Source organism: Somniosus microcephalus, chromosome 13, assembly GCF_052327205.1.
Source record: "Somniosus microcephalus isolate GS21.2 chromosome 13, FLI_Smic_1.0, whole genome shotgun sequence".
Lineage (NCBI taxonomy): Eukaryota > Metazoa > Chordata > Chondrichthyes > Squaliformes > Somniosidae > Somniosus > Somniosus microcephalus.
In genome coordinates this window covers 110,813,310-110,838,073 of record NC_140999.1, presented here as the reverse complement: position 1 = coordinate 110,838,073, position 24,764 = coordinate 110,813,310, and the positions used below count along the sequence as shown (strand labels likewise).

Here is a 24,764-nt window from a genome sequence, read left to right as displayed (position 1 = left end):
GGGCAGCCTCCCCCTCCACCGCCCCCCTGGTGGTGAATGTCCAGCTGGGGTCAAAGAGCAGCCTCCCCCACCCCCCTGGTGGTGAATGTCCAGCTGGGGTCAGAGGGTGGCCCTCCATGTGCTGGATGTTCAGCTGGGGGCCAAAGGGCGCCCTCTCTGTGGATACACGTTGTGAAAAGCTTTGTTGTGTGTAATAACTGCTGGTACTGCCAGCTATTATCACAGCCTTTCTCTAGGGCAGGAATGTTTAAGCTTTTGTCTCTTGGGCCACAGGTGCATAACATAGAGCCTCACTGGCCTCTGACTCGTGTGGAAAATGTCACACTGGAGCAATTGGGAGAGCTTTTCTTAGTTTAAGGTTAAGGTTTAATTTGGAGCAGAGTAAAAGAAGCTATATTCTGTGTCTAACCATTTGATTCCTGAAATGGGAGTGCTTTATGCTAAGTGAAATAGTGTTCCATTCCTCAGCACCTTAAGGAGCATAAAATTCTCAAAACCAATGCTAGTGGACTACACGTGGAGGGAGTAACTCACTGAAGCAGCCACGTGTTAATAGTGCGGACCTTATTGGTGCAGAAATGCTGTACTGTTTGCCTCTATAACCATCACTACACTTCAAAACTCACTGTGTGAAGCACTTTCAGATATTTCCCATGTCAGAGGTACAATGTATTATAATATTATTTCAGTATCTGGATTCATTGTATCTTGATTTCTTTGTAGGCCGTCCTTTGAAGACCGAAAGAGACTCGGAATATCGCTGCACAGGAAAGGCGGTGCCTTTAAATCCAAGTCCAGGTAAGCGTTGCTGCAGTAACACGAATGGTTGCCATTGGGTGGTCCTTCAGCCAATGGGAGAGGGCTGCCTTTGCAATGAGTATAGTTACATTCAGAAAACCAATGGTCCACAGCTCAAAATGCACTTCAGATTAGCACTACACCCGATCATTCCGGTCCACTGCCACCAAAACTCATCCATCTCAATGATATCCTCAGTAAATTGAGAAGGTCCGAAGTGTAAACAGAACTTTCAGTTGCTGCAATGTTCTGATTTTTTTTTTTTTAAGGGAGTTTTATTCCTAATTTTTCTATCCTCCTCTCCTGAAGGCTGTAACTTGAGCCATGGTGCAGTCCTACTGGCACGAACAGCCCTCTGGTACATGGCCAAGGGCCCATCCTTCATGTGTTAACCCAGACGTCTTGGTAGTTTATTCAACTCTGTTGAGGGCATCACAGCTGGGCCCAATCCTGTCCTCGCTCGACATCCACAAAAGCGCACTTTCCACCAGGAATCAGGACTAAGAGCCATGGCCAGTTGTTCAGCTGTGGCTCAGTGGGTAGCGCTTGCCCCTGAGTCAGAAAGTTGTGGGTTCAAGTCCTACTCCAGAAACATAAGCACAAAAATCTAGGTCAACACTCCAGGGCAGTACTGAGGGAGTGCTGCACTGTCTGAGGTGCTGTCTTTCAGCTGAGATGTTAAACCGAGGCCCCAGCTGCGCTCTCAGATGGACATGAAAGATCCCATGGCACTATTTTGAAGAAGAGCAGGAGAGTTATCCCTGGTGTCCTGGCCAATATTTATCCCTCAATTAACATCACTAAAAACAGATTATCTAGTTATATCATGTTGTTTGTGGGAGCTTGCTGTGCGTAAATTGGCTGCTGTGATTCCTACATTACAACAGTGACTACACTTCAAAAGTACTTCATTGGCTGTAAAGTGCTTTGGGATGTCCTGAGGTCATGAAATGTGCTATATAAATGCAAGTTTATTCATTTTTTCCCCCTTAGCTCAAGGGTGCTGAAGCCAATTTAAATGTCCCAGCTGTGATCAGCACAAACCTGGAATTGAAACCTCCACCTTCTATTCTGTGTGGCTTAGTGGGTGGTGTCTTTTCTAATCATATAATTGAGCGTCGGATGATACGCGCAACTTATTTTTTAAATATTCCTCAATCTCCCTTCCCCTCTTCCCTTGATGGTGTTGAGGTACCGTTTCACAATTGACCGTTGCCCTCTGGTACCTCACCCAAGTGGGACTTCTGTGAAAGAGTGGCCCAAACTGCTGTACCTGATGGGATAGAGTGGTGGAAGGCAGGCAGCGGACTTATGTCATGACGTTTATAAAACACCATGTAAAAGGGATCTCTTGCATAATGGTCATGGCAAATTCTTTTTCATTGTGACCCAGAAGCTTTCCCTCTCCCCCTGCCCTCTCCCTATTGATCGCAAGGTGACTTTAGATGGACTAAATGGCCTTCCCATCCATATTGATCTTGTCTGATCTTAACTGAAGGGGAGGGGCGGAGAAACGCGTTAGCGCTACGCGGAGCGGCCCAGGCATTTCTGGACTCGGAACGTGTTTCTGATGTCCAAAGTCTGGAAACGCCCGAGCCCAGGTTGCGATATTTCCAGACTTCGGACATCAGAAACACGTTCCGAAGTCCGGAAAAACACGCAAACCGGCTCAGCCTCGGTCCCGAAGTTGCCGGATTCAGGACTCAACCTGTACAATAGCCTAGTACTAGACCAGCAACCCAGAGCTCGAGAGGTGAAACCCCACCATAGCAATTTGTGAAACAGAATTCAATAAATCTGGTCCTTTATGAGATGGCACCAGAAAAATGACCATGAAGGCTGCCGGATAATTGGAGATACCCAACTGGTTCACAGGGAGGGACCGGACTCCCCCACCTGGTGTGGCCTACATGTGACTCCAGTCCTACACTACGTGGTTAGTTCCTAATGCCCTTAGCTTGGGCAGTTAATATTGTCTTGTCAGTGTTGCCCACAAACCAAACACAAAGAATTAAATAAAAACTACACATTCTTGTTTGTCGTTTTGAATATCTTTTTTAAGATTCTCATGTTCTTGAAACCGGGACTTCATTTTTAATATTTGAGGTCCAGCACTAAAACAGTACCGTGATTCTTGTGTTTAATGCCCCCTACTGCTCTTGCCCATTTCCCCAAAGACTTGGCCATCAGCTGTTTGCACGTTAATGCGGTGTTCATGTGAATTGAATCATGCGTGTTTGTGTTTCAGGTACAAGAGGAGATGAGCCCCGACAGTAGAGCTACCGGAGAGATTTATTAAACTGCCTTTTCAAGAGTGAATACTTCAAGTCGGCCTGTAACATTTGCAAATGAGCTACATTTTATTAGTGAAACTGATTTATAAATCAGACCATGGGAGAAACCCTATGTAAAAACTGATTGCTTTATCAATCCATTGAAACAAGTTGAACACCAAAAGCCATGATCACACTCGCCTTTAACTCCATTGGAATTGAGATTTCACACTGTTCATTATTACAGGTCAAGGGGAACAATCCCGGTCTCGCAACTTCCATTCCAAAGTAGTGCTTACTATGGGTTCAGTCCTTTCTGGTGTAGGTGGGACTCTCGGAAGTGAAACAGTTATGTCTCAATCTTCAGCTGTTATTATGTCATGCAGACATCTGTGCGTTCTTTTTATTTAATTCAAACACCACCTTCTCTTCAGTTATGGGCATTGAGATGATTTTTAGCAATGTGTTGCTCGGTGACACAGGGAACCTTTGCTGCTGACACAAGGAGTCTGGGATTCTGCACAGAACTCCTTCCTCAAGTGGAGCATCAGCAAAACCTCATGAAATAGCTGGCATATTTCTGAAATGATTTTACTTTCGATCCAAATGGTGTAGGAGATGGTGTTTAAACCAGCTTACAGATGTTAGGAAGTGAAACATCTGCCGAGGTTAGGGAAGAGAAAATTGGCCAGATCGTGCCCTCCCCATTGTTATTCAGTGAGCCTTTCTGGCAGTGTGCGCGTGTGGAATACTGTTGAGAACAGGATCAAGCTTGGCCTTTATGCTCCTTGTGATCAAATGGTCTGATGTCATTCATGAGCAAAAGGAACTATGCTGCTGCTTGGGAAAGGTAAAAGCAGGTGGGTGGTACCGGTGGAACCATACCTGCCCTTGACCAATATTTTGTATTATATTAACTGACCTCCCTTGTTAATTTTACCTACAAACTATTTGCAAAAGGTTGAATAGACTGAGAAAATTAGACTGAAAGGTGCCATAGATTTGACTGATTGTATGGCCCCTTTGAATGAATTTTTGGGACTAAAGCACTATTTATTAGAGGAATGGACATTCACATTTTTGGGACAGTTTTTTATATATTCCTAAGAACAGTGGATGTTTTCACGTGAGCTGTACCAATCTGACTGGTTTCTAATAAAAGTTATAAAGAATTTGGGGGTGATTTTCATTCAGAAGTCGGGAAGGAGGCGGGACTACAACTTTGGGGTTGTAGTCCCGCCTCCTTCGAGATGCGGCCAATCCACGCGATTTTAACTTGATTGACCTTGTTGAGCCCACCCAGCAGGCCAATTAAGGGCCACCCGGCAACAGGTGACGTCACAGACTGAAATTTCATCTGTCAAGACGTTTTGACAGATGAAATATCAGTGTTTCACAGCTGTTTGAAGCTGTCAAACACTGTCAGTCTTACTTCTAACCCGAGTCCTTCTACACAGACTCAGTTAGAAATCTCACCAGCACAGAAAGCTGCAGGCTGTCACTTTTGACAGTTCGCAGCCATTTTGCTTTCTGTGCCGGCGAGATGATGGACCCCCGAAACCTAGAGGAAGGAAGGCTGAAAAGGTAAGTACAAGTAATTTAAACTTCTTTACACACTTTAGACACACCAAACACACTTACCTTTACACTCATGCACCCATCACTCACCTGAACACTGACATCTCGACCCCTCCAAGTCCTTCAACCCGACGGCCCGACGACTCTAACTTGGCGTGGTTTGGAGCCATCGGGAATCCCACACTTCAAGCTTTAAAATAGGGATTAGGCTAAAAACTGCCTGTTAACTACCTGTTAATAGGCAGTTAATTGGCACTAATCCCTTCCCGCCTCGGGTAGGCGGGTCCCAGTGCGGGGCGGGTACCCGCCTCCTTTGAAACTTACATGGAGGCGGGTTGGGGACGGGATGGTGTTGGGACCCCCGAATTCGGGACTTTAACCCCCCGCACGCCTCCAATCCCGACTCCACGGGTCAATGAAAATCGACCCCTTTGACTTTTTGTGTCCACAACTTACATAGCACCTCTAGCATAGCAAAAGGTGCTTCACAGGAGCGCTACCAGACAAAACTTGACACCGAGCCACATAACGCGATATTAGGACAGGTGCCAAAAGCTTGGTCAATGTGCATCTTAAAGAAGGGGAGGTAGAGAGGGAATTCCAGAGCTTAGGGTCTAGATGGCGGTAGGCACGGCCACCAATGGGGCGATTAAAATCGGGGATGCGCAAGAGGCCAGAATTGGAGGAGCGCAGAGATCTCAAGAGTGTTGTAAGGAGGTTGCAGAAATAGGGAGGGATTTGAATACAAAGATGATAATTTTAAAATCGAGGCTTTGCCAGACCGGGAGCCAATGTGAGCACAGGAGAGAAGGGGACTTGATGTGAGTTAGGATACGGACAGCAGTGTTTTGGGTGAGCTGAAGGTTACAGAAGGGGGGAGGCCTGCCAGGACAGCATTGGAATAGTCGAGTCTGAAGGTAACAGAAGCATGAATGAGGGCTTCAGCGGGTGGGCTGAGGCAGGGGCGGAGACGGGTGATATTATGAAGGTGGAAGTAGGCCGTCTAGGTGATGGAGAGGATCTGAGGTCAGAAGTTCAGCTCTGGGTTAAATGGGACGCCGAGTTAGTGAACCGTCTGGTTCAGCCTCAGACAGTGTCCAAGGAAGGGGATGGCGTCAGGCAAGTGTCATTAACGGGTTCCAATTACTAAATATAGTTTTCAGGTGAAGTGGGGTTGGGATGATTCCCACAGCAGCCAAGATGTGCATTGTGTTCCAATTGGTTGAGGTGGCTGCTCCGCAGGAGGGTTCCTGTGACGACAGATTAAATTTATCCAGGCCCACAGATACTGAAGACAACTATCGATTGCTAAATGTAAAGGCGATTGAAAGTCTCCATTTGTGAGCTATAAAACCAGGAAACAAGCTTGGGAGCAAAACCGTGAATGCTTCACCGAAAAACCCTGACTCTGCAAAGCTTCCAGAGCAGCAGGGAGGTGCAATGCTTTTAGGTAAATGATGGGGAAGCTAAGAGATCATCAAAAGTGGGGGGGTTGTTGTACTTCAGGGAAACGCAAGCAGAAGTAACTTTAAAGCAATGTTGTCCAATAGAAATTGCTGACTAGGTGCAAGTGTGGTTACAGCGACACCATTCTAGCCACATGCTAGGAGTAGAAAATGCCTTCCACACAATACAGGTAAATGTACTTTGTGTATATTTACTTAAACATCTACCACAATTCAGAGGGAAACTTTGCAGTCTTTGTCTTTCATTCTGGCATGAACTTACCACAGCACATCTTAGTGCAGCTTCTAGGTTTTTGTCCAGCAGTTTTGTGGACAGGTATGTCCTGTCCACAAAACGCAGGGCAAAACCAATCCGGCCAATTACCACCCCATCGGTCTACACTCAATCATCAGCAAAGTAATGGAAGGTGTCGTCGACAGTGCGGTTAGCAGCACTTACCAATAACCTGCTCACCGACGCTCAGTTTGGGTTCCGCCAGCACCATTCGGCTCCAGAACACATTACAGCCTTGGTCCAAACATGGACAAGAGCTGAATTCCAGAAGTGAGTTGAGAGTGACTGCCGTTGACATCAAGGCAGCATTTGACCTAGTGTGGCATCAAGGAACCCTAGTAAAACACAAGTCAATGGGAATCGGGGGGGAAACGCTTCACTGACTGGAGTCATACCTAGCACAAAGAAAGATGGTTGTGGTTGTTGGTCAATCATCACAGCCCCAGGACATGGCTGGAGGAGTTCCTCAGGGCAGTGCCCTAGGCCCAACCATCTTCAGCTGCTTTATCAATGACCTTTCCTCCATCATAAGGTCAGAAGGGATGTTTGCTGATGATCGCACAGTGTTCAGTTCCATTTGCAACTCCTCAGATAATGAATGTAAGAAGTCACACAACACCAGGTTATAGTCCAACAGTTTTATTTGAAATCACAAGCTTTCGGAGCGCTGCTCCTTCGTCAGGTGAAGTGGAGAGATGCCTATAGACACAGATTATATAGTCAGAGAATAATGCCAGATGATTACAGGTAATCTTTCTAACTGCCATTTATCACACCTCGGCAGAGAGATAATCACAGCAATCAAAGGTGTGAATGGTGTCCAAACAGGTTAGTCAGGAAAACATTACATCAAAGAACGAGGTGGGGTCACAAGGGGTAAAATGTTGCAGCTGCTGGGGTCTGTATGAAAAACAAAAAACAGACAAAAAACATTTTCTTTGCTGGGAATCACAGCAGGTCCGGCCGCATCTGTGTAGAGAGAACAAGCCAACGACGACTCGAGTCTGGATGACCCTACGTCAGGTGGGGTTACATGTAGCGTGACATGAACCCAAGATCCCGGTTGAGGCCGTCCTCATGAGTGCGGAACTTGGCTATCAGTTTCTGCTCTACGATTTTGCGTTGTGTGTCTCGAAGGCCGCCTTGGAGAATGCTTACCCGAAGATCGGTGGCTGAATGTCCTTGACTGCTGAAGTGTTCCCCGACTGGGAGGGAACACTCCTGCCTGGTGATTGTTGCGCGGTGTCTGCATGGTCTTGCCGATGTACCATGCTCCGGGGCATCCTTTCCTGGTGGGTGGTGTCCTCACGTGTGATGATGGTATCTGTGTTGATGATCTGGCATATCTTGCAGAGGTTGCCGTGGCAGGGTTGTGGTGTGTCGTGGTCGCTATTCTCCTGAAAGCTGGGTAATTTGCTGCGAACGATGGTCTGTTTGAGGTTAGGTGGCTGTTTGAAGGCGAGTAGTGGAGGCGTGGGGATGGCCTTAGCGAGGTACATGGTACATACTCATGTGACTCGACCAACATTGTCTACCTCATACGTTGCAGGAAAGGATGCCCTGGAGCATGGTACATCGGTGAGACCATGCAGACACTGCGACAACGGATGAACGGACACCGCACAACAATCGACAGGCAGGAGTGTTCCCTCCCAGTCGGGGAACACTTCAGCAGTCAAGGACATTCAGCCTCCGATCTTCGGGTAAGCATTCTCCAAGCCGGCCTTCGAGACACACGACAACGCAAAATCGTAGAGCAGAAACTGATAGCCAAGTTCCACACTCATGAGGACGGCCTCAACCGGGATCTTGGGTTTATGTCACGCTACATGTAACCCCACCTGACGTAGGGTCATCCAGACTCGAGTCATCGTTGGCTTGTTCTCTCTACACAGATGTGGCTGGACCTGCTGTGATTCCCAGCAAAGAAAATGTTTTTTGTCTGTTTTTTGTTTTTCACACAGACCCCAGCATCTGCAACATTTTACCCCTTGTGACCCCACCTCGTTCTTTGATGTAATGTTTTCCTGACTAACCTGTTTGGACACCATTCACACCTTTGATTGCTGTGATTATCTCTCTGCCGAGGTGTGATAAATGGCAGTTAGAAAGATTACCTGTAATCGTCTGGCATTATTCTCTGACTATATAATCTGTGTCTATAGGCATCTCTCCACCTGACGAAGGAGCAGCACTCCAAAAGCTTGTGCTTTCAAATAAAACTGTTGGACTATAACCTGGTGTTGTGTGACTTCTTACATTTGTCCACCCCAGTCCAACACCAGCATCTCCACACCTCAGATAATGAAGCAGTCCATGCCCAAATGCAGCAAGACCTGGACGATATTCAGGCTTGGGCTGATAAGTGGCAAGTAACATTCGTGCCACACAAGTCCCAGGCAATGACTTTCTCCAGCAAGCAAGAGTCTAACCACCGCCCCTTGACATTCAATGGCATTACCTGAGCTGAATCCTCCACCAACATCCTGGGGGTCACCATTGACCAGAAACTTAACTGGACCAGCCACATAAATACTGTGGCAATGAGCGGGTCAGAGGCTGGTTATTCTGCAGCGAGTGTTTCACCTCCTGACTCCCCAAAGCCTTTCCACCATCTACAAGGCACAAGTTAGGAATGTGATGGAATACTCTCCACTTGCCTGGATGAGTGCAGCTCCAACAACACTCAAGAAGCTTGACACCATCCAGTACAAAGCAGCCCGCTTGATTGACACCCCGTCCCCCACCTTAAACATTCACTCCCTCCACCATTGGCGCACTGTGGCTGCAGTGTATACCATCTAGCATATGCACTGCAGCAACTCTCCAAGGCTTCTTTGGCCGCACCTCTCAAACCCGCGACCTCTTCCACCTAGAAGGACAAGGGCAGCAGGTGCATGAGAACACCATCACCTGCAAGTTCCCCTCCAAGTTACACACCAGCCTGACTTGGAAGTATATCGTTCTTCCTTCATCGTCACTGGGTCAAAATCCTGGAACTCCCTCCGTAACAGCACTGTGGGAGTACCTTCACCACAAGGACTGCAGTGGTTCAAGAAGGTGGCTCACCACCACCTTCTCAAGGGCAATTAGGGGTGGGCAATAAACGCTGGCTTTGCCAGTAATGCCCACATCCCATGAACAAATAAAAAAAGGTTGAGCACTACTTTTAACTTCATCAGTGATTGTTGAGAATGTTGACCAATGTACCCTATAAGGTGTGTGGCTGCGCACCAATCGGGAGGTCCCGCGCAGGCCGCTCACCAGCTGTTGAGAGATACTGCAGAAGGGACTTAGACTGCAAATTAGAGGGAACATTAATGTTGACTCACACAAGATGTACCAGACCCACCCCCACTCTCCATCCAGAACACGGTTGGATGCTGCTTGCCTTTTCCCATGATGTGTCCTGTTGGAGCTGCTCATTATTGGTTGGGTTGCTTTCTTCTGACCTGGAGCAGTTACTCCCATTGATTGAGCTGACCATGATGAGAGCTCCCCTCTCCATAGCCCTCTAGATATAAAGGCTAACATTCCATTAGCCTTTTTGATTTTTTTTTTTTACCTACTACATTTTAGTGATGTGTACATGGACCGCAAAATCTCTTTGTAGTTTTTCACCATTTAAATAATATTCAGATCTATCCTCTTATGGTCCAAAATGGATGTCTTCACACTTACCTGTGTTGAAATCCAATTGCCAGTTTCACCCATTCACTTTATCACTGCCTCTTTGTAATTTTATGCTCCCGTCTACACTGTTTAATAAACCACCAATCTTTGTGTCACTGACAAGCTTGGATATATGGCGCTCTATTGTGTTATCTAAGTCATTAATAAATCTAGTGAATAGTTGTGGCCCCAGCACAGCTCCTTGTGGGACACCTCCCAAATACGCAACCTCTACCACCTAGAAGGTCAAGGGTAGTAGGCGCATGGAAACGCCACCACCTCCAAGTTCCCCTCCAAGTCACACACCATCCTGACTTGGAAATATATCGCCGTTCCTTCATCATTGCTGGGTCAAAATCCTGGAACTCCATCCCTAACAGCACTGTGGGAATACATTCACCACATGGTTCAAGGCGGCGGCTCACCACCACCTTTTCAAGGGCAATTAGGGATGGGCAATAAATGCTGGCCTTGCCAGCGACACCCACATTCCATGAATAAATAAAACAAATGAGTCACTTCCTTCCAATACCCATTCTCAGTCTTTTACTGCCTAACCAGGTCAATAATTTGCCTTCAATTCCATGAGCTTTAATTTTAGCTAACAGTCCCTTATGTGGAACCTTATCGAATGCACTCTGGAAGTCCATATAAATGACATCGTCGAACATGGCTGTTTCATTTGGTAAGTAGAGCTCTTTCCCCTTAGGGGTATACACTGGTCCTGTATTAAGCTAAACTCTTTTTTGAACACCTGCCACTGTTCACCTGTAGTTTTACCCAGTAACGGTTTTGACCAGTTTGTTGTCATCAGTCTCTGTCGCATCCTGTTAAAAGTTAGCCGTACCAAAATCTAGAATCTTAGTATGTTTTAAGTTTCTCCTTTACAAACCCAACATTGAATTTGATCATATTATGATCAGTTAGAATAACTAATACTGGCTCACTACTAAATCTAATACAGCCTGCCCTCTTGTTGGTTCCAGAACATATGGCTCCAGAAACTATATTGAATGCACTCAAGAAATTCACCACCTTTCTGACTTGAGCTACTGTGCTCTTCCTCTTCCCAATCTATATGAAATTTAGTTTCCTATTAAAACAACTTTGCTTTTGCTACAAGTCTCTAATCACTGAATACATTGTCACTTCATTGCTATCAGGCCTGTAGACAACTCCAATTAGTTTCATTCTTATTCCTCAATTCTAACCATGGAGTCTCCACTGATTGCTTGCCTTTACCTATACCCTCACTTACTAATGTTGTAATAGTGTCTTTAATAAGGCTACCCTTCCTCCTCTTCCAGTTTCCCTATCCTTTCTAAAGACCTTGTAACTTGGAATATTTAATTCCCAATCATGACCAGCTTGCAGCCATGTCTCTAATGCCCACCATGTCATACACTCTAAGCTGTATTTAAGCCTCTAATTCACTCAATTTATTTCTTGTACTCCGTGCGTTAATGTATTAAACTCTTATTTGGGCAAAAGACCCAAACCTGTCCTCCTGCTGCCTTTCCTCACATTTATTTCACTCCTGCTGTAACTACTTCAGTTATTTCAGTAGTCCCTTCACCTGGTGTATCTATATCACTATTTGTGACCTGAACTCTGCTCTTATCTTTCTAAAATATATTTAAACTATCATTTTTACTATTGTTTTTGACTGAACCCACCCCAAATTATTAGTTCAAAGTCCTTTGCAGGTCACAGAGACTGGTTGTAGGGCATTCATTCCTCAGGAAAGCAGAAACCGTGCGTGTTAAGCAGACAAGATCTCTATCTGGATTCAGAATCTCAAATTGTTCAAAATTGCAGAAAATACCAAATTAGATGGGGTAGTGGAATCAAGGTAGCTCAGAAATTAAAGCAAGAGTTAAAATGTGAGTGGGCAAAGCAATGGCAGATTACATTTAACATAAATGTATATTGCACATAGGGAATAAAAGTGGGCCACACATATTCTGTGAATGGTGATAAACTAGCTATGAAGGTAAAATAGACCTAGACATCTTAGACTTTATGCTGAACATGTCCAACCAATGCAGAACAGCAATGAACAAAGCCAACAGAATGTTCAACTACATAGCCAAAAGAATAAGTCAGAGGAAGTTGTGAACTGTACAGTGTGCTGGCCAGATTGCACCTTGAGTACCGTGTCTCGTTCTGCTCACCTCACCTAGAAACAAGGGAGACATTCAACTGCAGGAGGTAGGACAAAGGACCACGAGGGTGCTCCCTAGTGTCAAGGGTCTGAATGTAGAAAAGACTGGTGATACTTGGGCTTTTCAGCCTAGAGGAGGCACCGGAGAGGTATACAAGATCATTAAATGAATGCAAAAGATAAATCCAAAATATTACCACAAATTAAAATTGAGGGTAGGACAAAGGGACATATAGAATGTACACAAACAGGCCATTCAGCCCAACTGTGTTTGTACTCCACTTGGGCCTCCTCCCATTCCACCTCTTCCAATGCTGCCTGTTTCCTTCTATTCCCTTCTCCCTCACATATGCATCAAGCCCCCCCCCACTTAAAAGTGTCAATACTATCTGCTCCAACCACTCCATGTGTGAGTTCCAAATTCTCAGGTTCAAACCAATAAAAGTTAAGTTTAGATTGGATATCAGTAAATTCTTCTTCACACAGAGTGATCAACACTTGGAATGGAGTAGTGGAGGCAAAAACTTTGGGATCATTTCAGAATCAAACAGATGCAGCAGTGAGTTTGTAGTTTCTGGATGAATTAAGAAGGGCCTTTTCTCATCTTGGATTGCTCTAGCAAAGAATCAGCGCAGGTGCAATGACCAAATGGCATCCTCTGTGCTGCAAACTTTTATGGTTCTAATATCTTGGGTCACCTTGCATGGTGGGGCTGGGAAGGAAGAGACCAAAAGAGACAGCTTCTGAGAGAAAGTAAAGAGGTACTATGAAGTTTTTTAGGGAGCACAGCAAAAATCAGTAGACTGTAATGCCTCCCAACAACAGAGCAGTAAACCACTCATGAGATAAGGCTGATGGCTCCTTATACCAGGATTCAGACCATTCATTGGGGTTCTGAAATCACTAAAATGTTCCCTAAACATTAGAAACTGCTTTTTAAAAAACTGTTTCAGGAATCACAAATATTGTTGCTGGTACAAACAGAATATATTCAAGGCTGAGATTTTTGAGCAACAGGGGAGTCGAGGGTTATGAGGAGCGGGCAGGAAAGTGGAGTCGAGACCAAAATCGGATCAGCCACGATCTCATTAAATGGCGGAGCAGGCTCGAGGGGCCAAATGGCCTACTCCCGCTCCTATTTCTTATGTTATGAAACAATTCCACAGAATTATCCAGATTTCTCAGCAACATCCATTATGACCCAACTCTGAAGCACCATTACACCAAGATACCTGAAACGTTAACGGTTTCTCTCTCCACGAATGCTGCCTGGCCTGCTGAGTGTTCCCAGCATTTTCTGTTGTTATTTCAGATTTCCAGCATCTGCAGTATTTTGTTATTGTATTACACCAAGATAGTCAGCCTTTCATTTTACCAAAACGTTTTAATAAAAATGTCAAATATTACAATACAAAGCAAATAAATCCCATCAGGCCTACTGTAAAGCCAATCTACTGATAACAGTCCCAGAAATTTCAGCGATTGCATTGCAACCACCAGCCGTTACAAACGGCAAGATTTGGAAAGTCTCTGCTCAGGACACCACCCCATCACAACGGCCAAACGTTCCCACGTAGTTGGGTGTAATCAATCAGCCCGGACGTCTCACTAGTTTTATTTTCATGGTCTTGGTGGACGCATGCCAGGTGGTGGAGGACCTGAAAGGGAAACTACGCATTAGGCACACCAGGAGACTTTGTAGCTCTTGCCACTATCTTATATTTATTAAAAACACAAGATAAATACGTTGTTGTAGGCTATTGTTACCAGCTGACAGCACCTGCAGAAACCAGCTCCCTGGCATTGCCTTCTCCAAGTTGAGGTGCAAGGAAGAACATGAATGTGACAACATTCCCTTGCTATAGTGGAATGGGGAAGAGGAGAGGGAAACAGACTCTGCTTAAAGAAAGTTGCAAGCACGAACCCCATAAACCTTGTTGCAGCAGCATCTCCTCCTCTATTGCGTATTTATAAATCGCCATATTGCTTTCAGAGATTACGAGATGTGCCTACACTGAGATGCATTGAGAGCGACAAAAAGAGACTGGTTGCTGTAATTCACACCCTTTAATTATCTTAAAGACCTCTATTAGGTCACCCCTCAGCCTTCTCTTTTCTAGAGAAAAGAGCCCCAGCCAGATCAGCCTTTCCTGATTGTTACAACTCTCAGTTCTGGTATCATCCCTGTGAATCTTTTTTGCACCCTCTCCAATGCCTCTATTTTTTTAATAATATGAAGCCTGGAAATGTTCACAGTACTCCAAATGTGGTCTACCCAAGGTTCTATGCAAGTTTAACGTGACTTTCCTGCCTTTCAATTCTATTCCTATAGAATGAACCCCAATGCTTGGTTTGCTTTTTTATGGCCTTATGAACCCGCTTCACTACTTTTAGTGATTTGTCTATCTGTACCCCTTTGCCCCTCTAACTCCATTTAGACTCTTCTGACATAGTTCCCTTTCAGAATACTTTCAGCTACATCCACTACCCACAAGTGTTACTGACATTTGCTACTCATGAAAATTACCCTTTGGGGAAGAACTTCAGCCACTAGCACAGTTCAGTAGTGATGGAGTATTTAACAAACAGCTGTTCATAGTACATTTGTGGGAGGAGAGCCTCAAATGCTGTATAAGCATTTTTATAAAATACATTACTTCTTGGGACGTGGACAACACAGGCAAGGCAGTATGTGTTGCCCATCCAGTTGCCTTGAGGACAATGATAGTTAACCACACAGTGTGGGACTGGAGACACATGTAAGCCAGAACAGGTTGGAGTGACACCCTTCTGGTGCTAGCCCACAAATGACCAGCTTTTAGCTCAATTTCACCATTTGACAGTGGGATTTGAACTCATAACCTCTAGGTTGCTTGTCCCGTACCATAACAACCAGACTACTGTACCGGTGAGAGATTAAGTTTGAATTCATTTGTAAATCAGTCTGTGGATAATAATTTCAAAATTGAACAAACCAGTATTCCAACCCCTGGTTCAACATCCATTTGACTCTCGCTCAAGCACTTACCTCGCATTCCTGGTGGTGGAGGTCTCATTCCCGGTGGCATTCCCATTGGTGCTCCTCGTCCAGGAGGCATTCCCATTGGTGGACCCATAGGTGGCCTCATACCAGGAGGAGGGCCCATCATACCTGCAACCCCATTAAAACCATGTCAGAGCACGCAAGCAAGCATGAATTGAGCTAGAAACTACCAGCCACTACCTCCTTTCCTGAAGTTACTGGCTCGCTGCGGAGGAACAATCACAGTGCTCATTCTGCTGCTCCACACAAGTAGGCATTATGCATTGTGGAGCCTCAACAAAGGGCAGCAATCAGAGGCAAAAAAGTCAAATCTTGCCTGACGGTGCACCTCCAGTAACAAGAACACTGGCCAATATCAAACCCCCCCCCCCCCCCCCCCACAAAACTCCAAATCAGGCACCGAGACCAATCATAGTGCCCTATTGCTGTTCTGGCTGAAACTAGCCAAATCAGCAGAGTGGGAATCAAACCATAGATCTCTGTTCTCCAACAGCTACTCACAGCCTGGCTGGGGTGGAGGGGGAAGAGGGAGAAGCTCTGAATATTTAGCTCCTAATAATTCAGCTTCTTATAATGCAAGATTAAAGCTTCATTTTTCACAACAGTGTCCACCACAGGCACACAATCATGTGCTGAACTAATCATCTACAATAAATCTTAAAGTTATAAACATTAGTGTGTCAGAAATTAGCAGCCCTTCAGTAACAGTGCAGAGTGACTGCTTCAAACCTTTCTATGTTGTTGAACATATGAACCAGCTACTCAGCTGATTCCGACACTATACCCGCTGGACTCGAGATTTTTAAAATTAATTTGCGATGTCTAGAGAAAGTAGGAGCTCTCTGGCTGCTCGATTGTATCTCCTGCTGCACCAATCAAGGAGCACGGAGAAAAGGGGGGAAATCTGAAATAATGGAATAGAAAAGGAAAGTTGACAACTGGACCCTAGTGTAGTTTGACCGTATAGTCTACAACAAACATTGTAGTGAACAGTTAGCTGCCTTGTATGTCTGTCTTTAGTAGGCCCCACTGTACAGTAGTTAACTGTTCACCACCGCAATCTCACATTTTTGGTGCTGTTAAGTTCTCACCTGGTGGGGGTGCTCCTCGTCCCATTGGCGGTGGGCCTCCGCGGCCTGGTGCGTACTGTTGAGGGGCTGCTGCGATACTGGACGTGACTGCAGCTGCTGCAACAGTTCCACGTGCTTGGGGTGTCATCACCTATTTACATCAGCATAAACAGCATTAATAAACACATGGACTCTTGACTACAGTAAATACTGTAGCTGTAATGTGCCAAACTTGCCATATTTGGGCACCATCAGTCTGTGAAGCACAGCCATCCCTGCAGCTGCGCACATCGATCAATAGATGAACTCTCATAAGCTCCAGACCCAGACCCCTGTATCTGTACATATGTCACTAACACACTCCGAGGGAAATTTGCTCTGTACTGACTTTCCATGGGCAAAATTACGAGAGATCTACTAGTGTGAAGAATTTGTTCAAAAGGTGCTGGCAGCCCAAGTTACTCCAGTTACTTTTGGTTTGACATTTGCAGTCAATTTAAATATGCAAAAATTTCCCCAGCAAAGTATACTAGACAGTGGTGTTATGTAAATTAATGTATAACATTACGTACACATTCCCTATTTAGGGGTATATTACAATACATAGAACTCTTCCTCCCTATAAATACATAGAGTGATTTACACAACTGTACAAGTGCTAAATCAACCAAAGTGATTTGCCATCAAAACCAGTCTGGGGAGGCAAGGTCCTGCACACCCCACTAGTCATTCAGATCCTTTTGTAGAAGATACAGTAAACTACTTGCTTTAAAATGTTTGTAACGCACACTGGCATCTTATTATCTGGCTGCAGTCTGGTTGAACAGAATGAAAGTATTGCAGCACAGGGATGAAGAGACAGAGTCAGAAAGATTCTCACCTGCTGAGATGGTCCCCCCACTCCTCGGACAGGACCCGCTAACCCAGCTGGAGCCTGTGGCATCGGTGCTCCAGCAGGGACGCCGCGACCTGCTGCCCGGCCAATACCAGGACCCCCGGCTGCACCAGCAAGAGGCACGCGAGCAATTCCAGTCTGTAATTAGAAAGGCACAGCAAGTGATCTAAGAAATCTAAACTCCAGCTAAACAGCCACAATCCAAATCTAACAAAGCAACAGATTACTGAACGACAGAGAGAATGTTACCGTCAATTCCTCTCCCTCCAGATTACCCTAGGCTACAAGCTCTCTCTGGCCGAAAGGGCAGGATGAATAACATACTCCCACATAAACTGTCAAATATTCGTGCTTTACTGTCGGGACAGACAACCACTGTTGCCTCCCAACCTGACCCTCAGATCCACTGGTATCCACCTCAATCAACCACTGCATTCTCCATGGCACAACGCCACAATAAACTGTCCCAGTGCACTCCTACTGTAAGAATTCGCAATAATTTACAGTTCTGAAGATTAATTTTTTGGATTAAAGAATCCCTGGGCGTTGTGCTTTTAAATTTCCAGGGATAAAAATGGCTGTCACCACATGGCCGAAGACAAAGGACAATGCTTTGTTTACAAAGCAATTGAATGCTATTAGCATTTGTTTGTATATCGAGTGGATACATCTAAACTGCAGAAGAGACTTTTGGATCTTGAATGGGAACCGTTTAAGAACTGAATGGGCTTAAATCACCCAGCACTGGACAATAGAGCAGTTGTATTTCCCTTTTGTTTCAGCCCAGGGAGCTCCGGAAGACACATTAACCCAGTCCAACCACTCTGAGTTAGCCAATCACAGCTCTCTCTTGTGTATTGGACCCTTTGGGTGGGAATTTTGCACACAGCCCTTGCAAGGCAGAACGGCAGGGGGCTCACCAGGTATAAAGATAGCTGCTGAGAAGCTATCTCTCTCTCTTTTTACTTCACTGGACCACAGGTGAGCAGGGTGTTCTGACTCAACAAGGCAACCTAGCAGGAGTTTGGGGTGGTGATTTAAGGGAATTGCTAAGATTGTTTAAATAACATTGTAGTCATTTTATCCCTCGTTTTCACCATCTGCAACCCCCCGTTATATAGTTTTACTGTAATTACTGTGTTCGTGTGGTATAGTTTATTCTTTTGATTGTAGTTTATTTAGGTAATAAAACTTGATTTTTCTCTCATCCAAACCACTTGTCTGTTTTAATATCATTAATTATAAGTTCCTCCACTCAGAACTGAAGGAGGGGTAGCGATTCGAAACCGCTGTTTGTAAATTGGTTTAGAGTGCAGCAGCAAAAGGCTGCTGACCAGGTGAATTACCGTAAACCAGGTAAAAAGTTGGAATTGGTCAGAGCTCGGAGGCAAAGGCTGCTGGCCAGGTAAATCGCCATAAACCAGTTAAAAGATGCCCCCCTTACACTGAAGCAATGCGGCACTCTCCTGCGCTCTGACCCACGGTGATGACCAAGAGACAGCCGCTGAAATTATTTAATCTCGCCGGCAATGGGGACTTCTTTTTTAAGTGTTATTTTGGACTCGAGCAAACAGATTTGTATCACGGTACAGCTGTAGCTTGGTAACTCAGATACAAGTAACCAGACCAGTTATTTTATTTTAAAAGTACTTCCCAAAGGCCGACATCCATCATTTCACTTTAGTAACATCTTTCCACATTGGTAACTCACAAAAGGGCTTCAGATTTGCAGTTATAAACAAGATGTCACAAACACATCACCCACTAACCAACTAAAGTGAAATAGATTACTGAAACACCATTCGTTAGATCACAGGCCCAGCCTTATTTCACTCACGTTCAATAACCGCGGTAGTGTATATCTAACTATCTGTACAGTTAATCGTCACTGTGTGACTGGCTCAGTGCAAGGTTACAACCTGAAAAATCTACAGTGACTAATCATCATTTAGCTATTGTTCCAAGTATTTACCCGCTGGCACAGTTCAAAATGGAAAGTAGCTCTATTTAGAACCACAGACATTTAGAAGACAATTTGGCCAAATGCATCTGCCAGCAATTTATAGAACAATCCAAAATTAATCCCACTGTACCGAACTCCCCATGGTTATTTATCTTCCTCTGCTTCAAATATTTATGCAATGTTCCTTTAAAAGACACAATGGCCTCTGCTCCGCCTCAACCACTGCTTATGACAAATCGTTCTATTCTCCTAATCTAGTCACTGAATTACTAAAAGATGGAAAACCAAATGCTCGGGATTCCAAATTGAGCAGTTCCTTAAAAAAAAGGGTATAATTCTTATCAATTTTATGTCAGAACCATCCAATCCCCAAGGCCTCAGCTAAATCTAGATACTTACGTCTTTGGGAGGAGGTCCTTCCACAGTCATGGAAACCAGGGTTTCACCTCGAAGCAAGACCAGTCCAAGAACACGCTTCTCCTCCCGCTCAGGCTGTTTGGAGTTCTTTGGCCTTGTGTAGGAACACAGAAGAATTAATTGTTACAACCAGCTATCAGCCCACAGTCAAACTGTCATCTCAGCACTTTACCCCAGTTCAGCAAGGCTATGCCTTCAATTACATTGACCCACTTCTTATTGACCAAATAGAATTAAGTCCACCCTGCTCTGTAAAGGACGTGCAAGGATGAGACTGCCCTTGAAATACTGAGACACTGGGTTTACAGGAGTCCTGGGAGCAAATTTGCCGTTGTTACAGCAAACAGCCTCCACTCTGGAGACTACTGACATTCGCTAGGGTATGGCCCAAAGGTGCCTGGCACCCTCCAGTACCTCACCCAAGTGGCCATTCTTCATGTACAAGTCTAGACAGCGATTGTAGGCAGGCTTTTCAACCACGAGGGCCATCACAGCTGATGACCCTCACCTAACATCCACACACGTGCACTGTGCGGTTAATTACAGACTCTGTTGCTGACGATGTCGATGGCCTGGACTGCAACTACCTGGTAAACTGAAAAGGACTTTGCAGTCCTCATTCTATGTTGTCAAGAAATAACAAAATGGCAACTTGGGAGCAATAAAATGTCCAAAGGACTCGCGTATGAAACACGGTACTAAGGCACTGAACTGGGCGCTCATTATTTAAAAAGTCATGTGCAGACATCCTAGATCCACACGCTGGACTTGGGAGTGGACACTGCAAGTCACCAGGTGTCCTTAAAAGCACCTGTCATTTTAGATGAGCCCTGACTAATGCTCAAAAGGACTCATGGACACTCACCCCAATAACTTTAGGTGAGAAGTTATCCCACTGAACAGGGCACTAATGTACATCTATTTCACTGGCGTACTTTATTTCAATCACTGGTTTAGAACCAGATCACTTCAATGTAAATAATCCTGTATCAGTTTATTGTAAAGGATAATTGTGAATTGGCAAATACAACAAAAACGCAAATTAGAAGGAAACAAATTTCTAGCAATTAAGAATGACTCATTTCTGGTAAGTAGTTGGTTCTGGAGGGTAGAAATTAGGCAACTTATAATGGAGGATGGTCTGTTTTCTCAAAAGAAAACAATGGCAAAAAATAGACTGACTTCTGCCTGAATTAGGAGCAATGTGCTCCTTTGTAATTTTTCTTTTAAAAGTCCAATACTGATAAAGAAACTCTAAAGACTCTGGCCCAGGGCTTCAAAACTGGCAAGGCCCATTCAGTGTGACATATGGCTATAGTTAATAATGACTGCCATCTCCACACTATATAAAAACAAGGGATGTATCACAGAGTATACTTAGTGAAGCAGGTAGCACCACAAAGCCAGATCACAGCTACAGATTTGTTGTGGAGCAAATATTCTACCCATCCAGATAGGAATTTATGGTCTATAAGCTTATAGACTTTTCTTACTTGATCTTCCTGAACTCATCACAGTCACACAGGATAAGGTTCATGTGTTTGTCGAAAGCTTTGAAGGTTCCAATAAAGATGCGCCCGTCCTGAAGGATGCATCTCATTCTGTAGTCAATATGCTGAAGCATCTTACTGCTCTTACCCACCGTCTGAGAAGAGAAATAAAAAATCATCATCATACCAAAGGCTCACTGCTCCAACGGAACTTCAGTCCAGTCAATCTAACGATTTTCTGGCTTTTAAGCACATCACCTTACTATTACTTGATTTCTCGTTAGTATGTTCGAGTCTCCAAACTGCGCTAATAGATTTCCATAGGTCAGATGCCCAGCTGACCAAGACTACTTCTTGATTCACATCTCAGTTTAAAAAACACAGAAATTAAAGACACCAGGGTGATGGCAGCCACTTAATGCTCAAACCTAACAGTTCCACCCCAGGATCACTTGTTGCCTTAAAACTAAAAAGTACTTACCTTCAGCTTAAACTCTTACACTGTAGCACACACAGAGAGAAGGCTAACTACGCTCACCTACAGACCTTGTTAATCCGTTAAAAGTGCGATATAAATGCAAGTTGTTGTATTCCATGCAGTCTTGCGTTCTCCCACCACATTTTGAAAATACAATTCCCGAGCTTGCTATTAGAAATATTAGTCAAGAGGGTGGAACAGTGAATTAGCACACTGCCATTTCACCAGAGACCAGAGTGCAACCTAGAACATGATGAAAGCTTCCTCCCTAACAAACACAAGCACCCCAAATTAAATGAGTCAAAGGGTGCATTTACACTACAAGTTTGATTTTTGCACAGAGCAGCTTCTGTTTGTACCAATGCTAAATCTGTGTAGGGTAAATCTGGAATTTGGATCCAACCTCACTCTGGAGCAAAGCAGAGTGAGATTCCCTTTCCTATGTCAGGTCCTGACTTTGGAATTAGGAAGCATTTACACTAACTGTACCACTAATGCACCTCCACAGTTATAGTGTAAATGTACCCTCAGGCAGTCGCAACCCTCTCCCTATGAAGCAACAGTCAAATACCCCAAAATACCTCACAATTCACTAAACTGACAGCATCACAAAGCTAGCTGGTGTGGAAAATCAAAAACTCCCATTGATGCTGGGAGTGGGGCTTAGGTATTTTATCAGCAAAATTGAGAGGGGTTCCAGCCTGTAGGATCCCTGATCTGGGAGAGTTCAATGCTGACACCATCAGAGGGAGAAAACCGCTGCAATCTCATGAAGACATTATGCTCTGAAATTTAGTCAAGGGCTTCAGCTCCACTCACAATAGATCTTAATTTGCTTCAAAACAGTGTCGAGCACACCCAACAGAAAAAAACCGTACACCATGAAAGAATACAAACTTAAAACTCTTGCAATGCAGTAAATAGTTAATCAAAAAATTATAGACAGCACCTATCAAGCTTTTACATGAAAATATCTTGGGTGTTACTTGATATTATTGCCCTGTTACTCTCTAGTCCTGGGAACATCTCAGACAAATGCACTCATTTTTCTTCCTAAAGCTTTACTAAAATTGTACAAGGAAATCTCACCCTGACAATATTATCTCACTCTTCAGCTGGTCAGCTACAAATGGGTTTCCCTGGCGAGATTCAGGACGTTATCAGGTTAGCTACAAGAAGTATTTATATAGCGCCTTTAATGTAGTAAAACATCCCATGGCGCTTCACAGGAGAAAAGACAAAATGTTTGACACTAAGGAGAAAAGGGAGGTTTTAAGGAGTGTCTTAAAGGAGGAAAGAGAGGCGGAGAGGTTTAGGCAGGGAATTTCAGAGCTTTGGGTCAAGGCAACAGAAGGACGGCCACCAATGGTGGAGCAATTATAATCAGGGATGCTCAAGAGGGCAGAATTAGAGGAGCGCAGATATCTTGCGGGGGGGGGGGTTGTGGGGCTGAAGGAGATTAGAGATAGGAAGGGGCGAGGCCATGGAGGGATTTGAAAACAAGGATGATCTACATCAATAAGGATGAATATAATTATGGAAAAGTGGAAAAACACATATCAATCAGATCCCGAAACAAACAGGTTAACATTTCAAGTGAGACCCTTCATCAGATGGAAGTTGGGCTGGGGAGGAGGAAATCTCTACTCAGAGCCATCAGCCTGTCCTTTCTCATTCACTGATCTGCAGTCACTTTTTTTTTAACCTCAGTCTCAATATATAACCATTGTGGAACTGGTTATCTTGATCAAGTCCAAATGGATGCAGAACTCCCAACAAACCCCAGACCGGGATAGAAACTGAAGAGAGCAGAGGCACTGAACACTTTCCCACCACGGCCGTGGTTGGGTCTTTGTGCTGGTTGTAAACACTCCAGTGCTACACAGGGTGCCGAATACCAACGCTGGAAGTGATTCAGTCTAAAGCCAGGCCCTGACGGTTTAAAGTTTCTCCCCCTCGGAACTACTCTAGAAGCCCGACTACCAGGCCGCGAACTCATCAGCGCCCTCCCTTAGAAAAATAAACCCAACCTGCCGGCCTAGTTAGCCGGCTTTATGTGAAATATACACTCGACGTCACTCATCAGGGCCCCGAGATTGGGTATCAAGCCTCCTTACCATGATTGCGGGCGGGATGGGCACACAACCCGACGGATTGTAAAAGTAAAAAATATTCCTGCGAGCTATCGCAGGTTGGAAACCGCGCGGCGCGAAGAGCGGAAACCCGGGGGGGGGGGCAAACTGCGCAGGCGTGGTGGCGCTACTGGGCGCGGAGCAGCCTGGGATACTGGCGAGCCTGGCTGGGAGGACTGGAAGCGAAGCGGGGCGGCGCTGCGAGAGGCAGGGAAGACATGCACTGTCGCTGCGGACGACAGAAGAGCCGGAGTAGGCGGGCTGAGCTTTGTATTTGTGGGAGATAATTGTAAAGTCTGTGGGTTGTGCAGTTAATTACGACACAGACTTCAGGAGTAACATACAACAGGACTTTACTATTCGAAGGTCAGGGCGAATCTGCCCTATAAATCATGCCACAGCACTTATATACCGGTGTGGTCACCGTCGGTATTACCGTATACAGAAGCCAAACAAGTAGTGCCACACCTAAAATAGTTCTCTTAAAGGTGAATGGTTACATACAATAGTCTCTTAAAGGTAGACGGTTACATACACTACAATCCTCCCTTTTTAGCTTACAACATACGTATTCCCCATTAAACATAACATATATTCAACTTCATGTAAAACAATTTACAGATATAGTCTCTGCGGAAAACAGTTCACAGGTTCAGTCTCTGTGGGAACAGTTCACAGATTCAGTCTCTGGTCTTGACTCGGTCCGAACAACATCTCTGTGGTGTAGCCGGTTCACATTGCTAGAGTGACTCATCCAATAGTCTTTCCCTTGACGTAACAGCTTGAACTTCCGTCCTGCTGAACCAGCAGTGCTGACTTTTACAAACAGCTGGACTGCCTTAGTAATTTTTCCCTACTTTCCCATTAGAAGTGATAATGATTTAGATGGTTATCATCTTCGGCTTCGTCTTTTCCTTTTTTGCTTCTTGGAGACTCTCGGGGCTCCCTTCTCAGCTGCCAGCTGTAGCGCCACCATCTCCCTATGTTCCTTAGACTTTAAGTGCTTCATCCTGATTTCTGCACTTTGGGAGTTTTCATCACAAGCTGGGCA

General features: G+C 44.9%; 2 protein-coding genes across 3 annotated transcripts in view; one reads left to right on the top strand and one right to left on the bottom strand.

Annotated features, from left to right (window-relative positions):
- The window catches only part of ddx27 (DEAD (Asp-Glu-Ala-Asp) box polypeptide 27), a 54,261-nt gene extending 50,018 nt beyond the window's left edge, over positions 1-4,243 (top strand). For both annotated transcript variants that reach the window (XM_086005212.1, XM_086005213.1), the window contains exons 20-21: positions 724-798; positions 3,047-4,243. In XM_086005212.1, the coding sequence (XP_085861338.1) occupies positions 724-798; positions 3,047-3,062 (91 nt within the window). In that variant the 3' untranslated portion in view covers positions 3,063-4,243. The remainder of the gene's footprint in view (positions 1-723; positions 799-3,046) is intronic.
- A 9,346-nt stretch (positions 4,244-13,589) lies between these two features.
- On the bottom strand, positions 13,590-23,826 carry snrpb (small nuclear ribonucleoprotein polypeptides B and B1). The gene is made up of 7 exons (XM_086005211.1): positions 23,699-23,826; positions 21,107-21,258; positions 19,596-19,707; positions 17,219-17,371; positions 16,360-16,489; positions 15,254-15,376; positions 13,590-13,883 (listed from the first exon to the last, which is right to left on the bottom strand). The coding sequence occupies exons 1-7, from the start codon at positions 23,699-23,701 to the stop codon at positions 13,846-13,848; spliced, it is 711 nt and encodes a 236-aa protein (XP_085861337.1). The 5' UTR covers positions 23,702-23,826; the 3' UTR covers positions 13,590-13,845.
- Between the last annotated feature and the right edge of the window lie 938 nt (positions 23,827-24,764).

Coding starts and splice junctions, on each gene's coding strand:
- snrpb (XM_086005211.1), bottom strand. Junction 19,708..21,106: donor GATGAGTTCAGGAAGATCAA/GTAAGAAAAGTC, acceptor TTCCTACACAAG/GCCAAAGAACTCCAAACAGC. Junction 17,372..19,595: donor AAGGACCTCCTCCCAAAGAC/GTAAGTATCTAG, acceptor TTCTAATTACAG/ACTGGAATTGCTCGCGTGCC.